This window comes from Triticum aestivum, chromosome 3A (genome assembly GCF_018294505.1).
Source record: "Triticum aestivum cultivar Chinese Spring chromosome 3A, IWGSC CS RefSeq v2.1, whole genome shotgun sequence".
NCBI classification, from domain to species: Eukaryota; Viridiplantae; Streptophyta; class Magnoliopsida; order Poales; family Poaceae; genus Triticum; species Triticum aestivum.
This window is the reverse complement of record NC_057800.1, coordinates 49,865,862-49,875,445: the sequence shown is the minus strand read 5'-3', so window position 1 is coordinate 49,875,445 and position 9,584 is coordinate 49,865,862. Positions and strand designations below refer to the sequence as shown.

The 9,584-nt window shown below is 50.9% G+C and overlaps 1 protein-coding gene across 1 annotated transcript; it reads left to right on the top strand.

Annotated features, from left to right (window-relative positions):
• Positions 1-652: 652 nt before the first annotated feature.
• Positions 653-3,138, top strand: LOC123057830 (factor of DNA methylation 2). Its single transcript, XM_044480711.1, has 3 exons — positions 653-2,008; positions 2,104-2,316; positions 2,535-3,138. The coding sequence occupies exons 1-3, from the start codon at positions 698-700 to the stop codon at positions 2,763-2,765; spliced, it is 1,755 nt and encodes a 584-aa protein (XP_044336646.1). The 5' UTR covers positions 653-697; the 3' UTR covers positions 2,766-3,138.
• The last annotated feature ends 6,446 nt before the right edge of the window (positions 3,139-9,584 follow it).

Sequence of the window (9,584 nt, the reverse complement as noted above, 5' to 3'; positions counted from 1 at the left end):
GAGGAGGCTAGGGCGCCGCCGGCGGGGGTGGCGGAACCCTAGCGGGAGGGACGCTGCTTAAATGCGGTGCAGCAGTCGGCGTACGTTTCTCAGTCATCGTGTGAGCATTGAAGCGACGACACCCTCGTGTTCAGTCACATCCGTCTGTCCGACACTGTCCAGACGCATTCGCTCTGAAGTAGCAGACCGACATAAATACCCGACAGACATTCGAGAGTAGGATGTACGGTGATAACTATGAGTGAAGCCGAACGAGGGGACGCGTACGTGAAATGAGTCCGGACACCCACAAACTTCTCTCCGGCTAACTGCCGGTTTGAAGGTGTTTGAGACACAATGTTGGATGACAAAAAAGTGCGGACACCAGGATCCAAACATTTAGAGGTGATTTAAGCTACAACGGTGGATACCCTAAACTGTTATCAATATGATTAGTTCTGATGTTTCTGTACACACTTCACTCACACATGGACGTCCAGGAGGCGCGCCTAGTGCCTCACAAAGACCAGTCTCCCTCACAACAGATACATGCCTAGAGGCTAGAACGTGGCACATCGTCCAACCAGAGGATGGACGGTGGCCTTCCACGCGTCGCAGGCTGCCCACCAAAGGCATATGCACAGACAGACTCTCCTCCCCCGTGAAAGCGCCGGGGCACCGAGACGCTTCCTCTCCATCTTGCTCACAAGCTCCTCCAATGGCCGCCAACCAAACACCCAGAGCTCCCACCGACGCTGATCCTGCCATTCCCACAACGGAGGCACCATCCAAAATCCCGAAATCGATCCACCTCGAGGGCAGGGAGGCGCGCCTCCGCCGGGTCCGCGAGAACCTCCGCCTCAATGACCCGCCGCCGGCCCCGTCCGCCGCCCACGACGAAGGCCTCCGCGCCCTCGGCCTCCTCGACTTCGTCCGCCTCGACCTCCCCTCCTCCGGCGCCCCGCGCCTGGACCTCGTCGCGGAGCTCATTGCCAACTACAAACCGTACCCGTATCCCGGATGGAGCTCCTCCGTCCGTGGCAAAGAAATCGTGGTCTTCCTCCATTCCTTCGCCGAGGCGCTCTGCCTTCCTGCAGGGAGACCTACCATGTCTTTTCCTGCCAGTGCCGTCGTGACCTCCGCCGCCAGAGAGTTCATGAAGGTTTACGTCTTGGCGCCATTGCAGGCTTCCACCGACAGGAAGCGCAGGCTGCCTACCGAGGTGGATGATGCATTGAGGTCTTTGCAGGATCTTCGGGCGCATTATGTTGACTGGACGGAGCTCCTCTGGTACCAAGTGGAGGAGGAGATTCAACAACTGATTTGGAAGAATAGGACCAGCAGGGCATGCTACTACGGTGCGTACCTGCAGAGGCTCATCTGGGTGGTGAGGCCAGATCTCTTCCAGCTGCCACCGGCGCCGTCGGTGATAGAAGCGCCACCTCCGCCAGCGGCATTGCGCCCCCACAAGGAACGACAAAGCATTCGATCAGCAGTCAATAAGAGTCAAAAGCCTTGCTCCTCTGAAGCGAGGTCTGAGAAGATTGAAGCAAGGTCCGAGAAGATTGATGGAACATCCAAGGCTGTGGTAGATGCGGCGTTGGACAAGATCGATGCAGCATCCAAGGTGGTGATAGACGCGGCGTTGGAGAAGATCGATGCAGCATCCAAGGTGATGATAGATGCGGCGTTAGAGAAGATCGATGCAGCATCCAAGGTGGTGATAGGTGCGGCATCCAAGATGTTGATAGATTCGGCGTTGGAGAAGATCAATGCATCATCCAAGGTGATGATAGATTCGGCGTTGGAGAAGATCAATGCATCATCCAAGGTGATGATAGATTCAGCATTGGAGAAGATCAATGCATCATCCAAGGTGATTGAAGCCACATCCAAGCAACTTGATGACGCTAGAGCACGCGAGCAAGATGGTGACATACAGGAAATGCAGTCACTCGTCCAGACGTTGGTTACCAAGGAACGGCAAAGCAATGGAGAGCTGCAACGTGCTCGGAAAATGCTGATAGATGTAAGTGAGCAGCGGACACCTTTTCTTTCCGTAGTTTCACAACATAGGTCATCATATCTATCACTAATTCTTGTTGTCTTGAATATGTTTTGCAGGAACTGCCGAGGTTCACAAATGTGGAGGCACATATAGGCGTCAAAAGGATGGGTGAGCTGGATCTGAAAGCATTTGCCAATGCTTGCAGCAAAAATGTAGCACAAGAGGATGCACAAGTTAACTCTGCTATTCTTTGTTCAAGATGGCAAGCTGAAATCGCAAACCCAGGCTGGCATCCTTTTAGGATAGTTACGGTTGATGGTAAAGAGATGGTATGTAGACAGTGCAACCTCTCTACTATTGTTTAGCTCTGGCTCTGTTACCTTATAACCTTTAGTCATCAATTTATTGGAGACTAATAGCATTCTAATATGAGTATATGACATAGGAGACAGACACTACATCCAACAATTACGTCTGTTTTTGCAAACATTTTCTTCTTTTTATGAAGTTGCAAATATTTATACGATTCCATTTTCCTTTGGTTTAGGAAATTCTCTCAGAGGACGATGACAAGCTTCGCAGCTTAAAAGAGGAGCATGGAGACGAAATCTACAGCTTGGTGACAAAGGCGCTGCTTGAGATGAACGAGTACAACCCCAGCGGCCGCTACCCTGCACCAGAGCTGTGGAACGGCAAGGATGATCGGAAAGCGACACTGGAGGAAGCCATCCAGTTCCTCCTCAAACAGCTGCAGTCACACAAGAGGAAGCGCCGCTGAGCATCTCCAATACTGATGTCCGTCCGTAAAATTGGAGTAGTACTTAACTAACTCTAATGGGGTGTCCTGCGCTCCTACTTTTGCGTCCGTAACTCTCATGTGCGTACTCTAATGTCGTCGTAGTGCTGGTGGATTAGTTGGAGGTTTGTAGTGGTTCTTAATTAATGATCATGCGACTAGATTAGCCATGATCGCCTATTGATCGCTAGCTATACAGTTTAGCTAAGCGATGCTCCTGTTGGATGTGCGTGTGTGGCCTTTGGCACGATGGATGCTAGCACCAATCTCAGAATGTAGTTTGTATGTAGCCTTTTGGCATGATGGATGCTATGCTAGTACTGATCTCAGAATGTATTAAATTAGGATTCCTCTATCGTCAGAATGTGTATACTCCATTGTCTGACTGTCGGTGTCTGCTGTCTTGGGCAAGAAATCTACTGTGCTATTGAGAATTTGGGTACTAAAACTGCATGAGGTTGCAGTCAGCAAAGGAGCAGCTGAGCTGGGGGGCGGAGTCGCTCAAATTTCACAACGCCGAGCGTCACCTGCTCTGCCCTGAATCCTCTTAACCAGAAACACACAAACCCCAACAACTCCAGCCTGCGCTGCCCTCTCCAGGAAGAAGAAACATTCGTGGCTCGGTTCCAGCAATGGCGTCCCACTTCACGTCGCGTGCCAGGCTCCACGTTTGCGGCCCCAACCGCAACTTCCATGGGGGCAGGATCGGGCTGCCGCTCGACGGTCCGCCGTGGGACGCTGTCTGCGTGCCTGCCGGTGCCGGCCTGTTTGGCCGCACTGTCCCTGACGTGGTGGTCCCGCTCGTGTTCGCCGTCATGGTCGTCGCGAGCGCCGTCGGCTTCTGGGGAGGACGATGGCGAGGAGAACGCTGAGGTAGGGCAAGTGTAGGACTGTAGGCCATGACAGATCGCTCGAGATGTATTTTCCAGTTTCTGAAATTTGCCAGCGGCAAAAGGAAAGCAGAGAAAATTCTTAACTTCTCAGCAACTGTCTGTATATATATGTGACATTAAAAAAGATTCAGGCGACAAAAATCTCTGAAAGCATGATGATTACTACTCCCTCCCTCTGTCCGAAATTAGTTGACTCTCAAATGAATGTATGAAGGGAGTACTTAGCCTCAATCAATAATTCGAATATATTAACAAGAACACAATTCGATCTTACCGACGACACTAAGCAAGCGGCAAAAATTTATTCGTGAGCAATATTGGTTCATTTCACCAAGGGCCAGCTTTCCTACTTGTAGCTACTGCTTCTACTGCTCCTGCTACACACCAACCAACTATCATCTGTATCATGAGCTCGACAACATCCTAAAGGATGCCTTTTTCCGAGCTCTCAATTTTGCCGATCTAATGAGCTCCTCGCTGAATCCCCATAGTTAAGGCGGTGGCCCACCTATCGGAGGTTGGTTGCTCTTCACACATGATCTGGTCCCGCCCTGACCATGTTGAGGTGGTGTCATGTGGCTTGGTTGGGTGGCAGCCGTGTGTTATGGCATTGGTGACGAGTTCGCTCCACGATGCCAGGGCGGCGGCCTCGGATGCCGGGCTACATGGTTCGTTGTTCTGGCAGGATCCGTGGTGGTGGTGTTGGCTGCACCTTTTGGTCATATGGGTGGCAAGGGGTGTAGCGGTGGCAGGCTCTGGCCTTCTCCGGCAGTGCCCAGATCTGGTGGCCCTTGTTGCGGTGGTGATTGCCTGGTCGGGATGCCTCCTGGTGGTACAAGTGGGTGTTCAAGGGAAAGATTCGCGCTTGGCGCCGGCAACGGCGGCGTCTGTGGGCCGGGTGTCGTTTTCTTCATGAAGACATCATCATGGATCTTGGTCATGCGCGAGGGCTCCAAGGTGAAAACCCTTGTCTGCTTGCTCGAACTCGTTAGCGGCGACACTTCACGTCGTCACCCTCCTGAGGGCGTTGTCGTGGAGCCCAGACACCGTTGACCGGGCCTCGGTGAGGTGTTAGACTAGTTCTAGACTTCATGATGTATCCTTTGATTTGCTTTGGTAAAGGGCTTTTGCACCACACTGTATCATTCGGTCGTGTACCTTGGTGAGTTGCTTTATATATAAAGCGGGGCAAAAGCCTGTTTCAAAATCTTAGTAAGAAGTTATATGCGTTTTAAAGTCTCGTCTAAATCTGATGGAAGTTGAATTTGGTATTGTTTGGTATTAAGCATTTGTTGGCAACTACTTAAATTTGTGCACACTCCAAAATATAGATGAAACACTTTGTAAGTTTAAATTATGAATAATCAAAGAGATAGTCATCTGTCATTATTGTACTTCATATATTCACATAGGATCTTGCATTGAGATGTATGTATATCCATATTACAAATTTTTTAGGCAAAAACATGAAAGTGTAACTAACAATCCAATATGTGGCAAAGGGTGACATCAAAAGTCCTGCAATGTGAGTTTTTTTTTCATTTAATTAGCTTTAATGCTACTGATTTGTGACTCAATTGATAAGAAAATTAATATTGATGGTGTAATATTGATGGAGAGTGTAGTGTTTATCAATAGTGCCTGACTAAGGGTAAGTCGTCTGAAAAACAATTCGTGGCAAGTTGATTCAGTGTCACCATTGGATGAGGATCAGACAACCATCCCACTTTCTTCTACCTCAAATGCCACTCTTTATCTTCTTTCTTCAGTTCCCCTGCTACCAGGCTTATCAGCTTGCCTACACCATTCGTGGTGTGCTCCCGAGGCACCGAGTTAGTCATGGGCACTCGAAACTGGTGCGTCGGGAAGAATGAGGTGTCACACCTGGTTTGCCAAGCCCGAGGACACGTCGTGGACGAAGGTACGTGTCGGTGTTGCCAACACTAGGCATGTGCAAATGGACGAAGTCAATGTTGACGAGGTGTAACTCCAGGCTTGGCAGGCCCGGGGACACGTCGTGGACGAAGGCGCGCTTCGGTGTTGCCAGCATCGGGTATGCGTAAACAGGAACCAACACGAGTTGTACTCCATGTCGAGGGGTCTAGCAGTGAAGGACTCCATGATGGTTGCGACACCAATCGGCATGGGGCCGATGTCGCTCCTGTTTGTCGGAGTGGATGAAGTGGTCGGGGAAGATGACAGCGACGCTAGCAATGAGCTGGTGCTGGACAAAGACGGAGAGGTGGAAGGCGACGGCGGCGGCGACGGGGGTAGCGACGGCGGCGGCGACGGGGGTAGCGACGGCAATGGGAGAAAAAGAGTGGCGACAACGTGAGGAGACAGCTAGGTTAAGAGCGCGGCAACGATGCTCAAAGTAGGCGAGGAAGAACCCGACAACGTGACGAAGACCGTGCGTGAATGATGGTGTTCCCTTGCCTAGGGAGGAGGCGCAGCGCATACAACATAGAAGTTGACGCGCGGGGACGATGGAGTGGACCGCGTGTCGCGGCACTACGGCCCACAGGGGCGACGCAGCGGCGGTGCGGTGGTCGGTGCAGCCCCAGGGAGAACCATGGGGCAGCGGTGTTGCGGCCCGATAGGGCGATGCAACGATAGTCCGTTGCTCGATCGGTAGAGGGGACACACTATACGCGGAGGTGATCATCACAGGACTTGCTGAGGCACATGCAAGCGAGTGGCTAGGTTGGTCGCGCGATGCAGATGAGGCGGAGCAACGACAGTTGATCAATCTGTCCGCTCGCGAGGTCGGGGATGCTGCTCGGTGATGAAGTGGCCGGGCCACTGATATCATGCACGAACAACTGGTGCGTGCAGGCGACCCATGCCCGGGCGAGGCGCAAGGCGCGTAGCACAACACAACCGGTGAACGTATCATGTGTGTGGCGGCGCTAGGGCCGATGAACCGATGTAGCCGAGCGGGGTGGAGGTGTGTTTGGTGCAAAATCCTGACCAGATGAGGACGATGTTGGGCGGCGGAGAACAACAGACAGAAGGATGCGCGGACGACGGCCGTTAGGCCGGCTAGTCAGTGAAGAGGTCGGGTAGTCGCGTCAGTGTCGGACTAGAGGCGCACGAGGACGACGAGCAGCGGCGGCAGACGACGCATACCGATCTTAGACTGGAAAACAAAAAGAAATGCTGATCAAGATGACCGGCACGAGGGAAAAACCTGGATCAAAGGATCGGGAAAAGACTCTCTAGGGTAGCCGATCAACACAATTTGCGGACGAATCCTAAGTACGGGCGGCATGGTCCCCAGTGGCAATCATGGAGATCGATCGTCCCGGGAGGGGGGGGGGGGCGGAAACGGCGGCACACAAGCACGTCTCACATCTTCTATTGGCCCTTAATTTTCTTTTTCTGTGGCAAGAAACAAGGAACGAGATGGGTAATTAATACATCACGTCTAAGTGTCTTGTGATTATGTGGCTTTCATGATGCGCCTAACACACCGATACGGAAGGAGTAGAAGAAAATACAGAATTGGTGAAATTGGTATTTATTGCTTGAGCCTTGTGGTGTATATGTAGACTACATGATCATTTTGAAATATGAAACAAACTAAAACAAATTCTAGTATGTTGTATGTTTTCTAAATAATTAAGATACTCAACAAATGGATTAGTCGATTTTGGAAGAGCACAATGGATAGCCCGAGGTCATAGACGGCGCCTAAAATGCTACAAGCTCGGATGTTCGTGTCCACGCATGAACGTCCACGGCTCCAAGTGTCTCAGTCTCACCCGCAACAAGAAAAAACAATAGACCACAGAGTACTTCCTCCACGCGTCGCGGCCTGGCCTGGGCTCGGCTGGGCACCGCCCAACACCACCAAAGGCAAAGCGCGCACCCGAACACAGAGCACTCGAGTTTGGTGGAGGTGGACTAGCCCCCTCTCCTCCTTCATCAGAGCGGCGGCACCCTTCCCCTCCACCTTGCTCGCAAGCTACTCCAATGGCCGCCAACCACACCCCCAGAGCTCCCACCCACGCTGATCCACAGCAGGCGCCATCCACGGACACAGAATCAATCGACCACGAGAGCAGTGTGTGATGTACTGGGATCTCCCGATCGCCATCGGGGTAGGTAGGAGCGAGTAGGTGAGGTTTCCGTGGGGAAGGGGAAGAAGGAAGGAGGAAAGGGGATGGAAGAGAAAGTGAGCAATGAATCAATTCATCATAGCTATCGTTTACAGACGCACACCTCCAGGTTATATCCTCCTGGCCACTTACAGGCTCTCACACTCCAAGGCCCAACGACACGGCCCAGCACTTGCTATAACCCCTGGGCTAGGCCCAAACACACTCCCTCTACTACTCTGTATTTCCTCCTGACGGCATGCCCGCGGTAGTTGAAGCCATGGTGCTGATAGGTGCTCCTCCTGAAGAACCAGCTTGTCCCCAAGCTGGTGCCGCTGGATAATGCAGACGCAAGGCATCATAATCTTCCCAAGTTGCCGCTGATGCTGGCAATGCAGACCATTGCACCAAAATCTGCAAGTGGGCATTGTTGCCCTTTTTAACCAATCGCTTGTCGAGAATTTCTTCAGGTTGCAGGTCTGAACCAGACAAATCCACCTGAGTTGGTACTGTATGGAAGACCGGGGTGTGGTCAGGTACATGCTCTTTTAGTTGAGAGACATGGAATACTGGGTGAATCACAGCTTCATCGGGTAGCTGCAATTTGTATGCAGCTGGTCCAATTCTTTCCAGGATTTCAAAAGGACCAAAGAACTTGAGGGCCAATTTTGGACAAGGCCTGTTGGCCACTGAATGTTGAGCATAGGGTTGTAACTTGAGGTACACCTTGTCGCCAACCTGAAACTCTCTTTCACTTCTTTGTTGGTCAGCATAATGTTTGATCCTGGTCTGAGCTCTCAAGAGATGTTCTTTGAGCTGATCACAGTGTGCTTGATTTTCAGAAATCCACTGCTGCACATCAGGGTGTGGAGAAGAGGAGGTCACAGGAAATGTACCATAATGAGGTTCATGTCCATAGAGAGCTTTGTAAGGAGAGCAACCCAAAGAGGTGTGGTGGTTGGTGTTATACCAGAATTCCGCCACAGAAAGCCAAGATTGCCACTGTCTAGGTTGATCATGCACAGCACATCTCAAATACATTTCTAGATTCACCCTTTCACTTTGTCCATCAGTTTGTGGGTGATAGGTCGTGCTCATCAAGAGTTTAGTGCCCCATAATTTGAAAAACTCTTTCCAGAAAACACTAGTGAAGATTTTGTCTCTGTCTGAGATAATAGTTTTGGGAGGGCCATGTAGCTTGACCACTTGATCCAGAAATGCTCTTGCTACTACAGGAGCAGTGAATGGATGCTTGAGTGGGATAAAATGACTGTATTTTGTAAACCTGTCGACCACCACGAGGATAGAGGAGTAACCATTTGATTTAGGCAGTCCCTCAATGAAATCCATTGTAATGTCTAGCCAAGGCCCCTGAGGCACAGGCAATGGATTTAACAAGCCCGGAGATCTGCAATGTTCATGCTTAGCTTGCTGACAGACTCCACATTGTTTGACAAAGTCTTGAACATCTTGTTTCAGATTTGTCCAGCAGAACAGTTTCTTGACCCGCTGATAAGTTGCTTGAATTCCAGAGTGTCCCCCTACTGCACTAGAGTGAAAGTTAGCAATAACTTTAGTTTTGAGGGTTGTATTGGCCCCTAGCCAAATCCTTCCTTGATAGTGAATAATGCCCTCTTGCAGACTGTAGCCATCCAGAGGCTCTGAGGAAAGGGCCAATTTCTGCAGAAGTTGTTGTGCTTCCTTGTCCATTGTATATGAATTTAAAACTTCCTGCATCCATGCTGGCTGAGTGTGGGAAATTAATCGAGTGGCCATAAGATGACCCACCCTGGACAAAGCATCAGCAA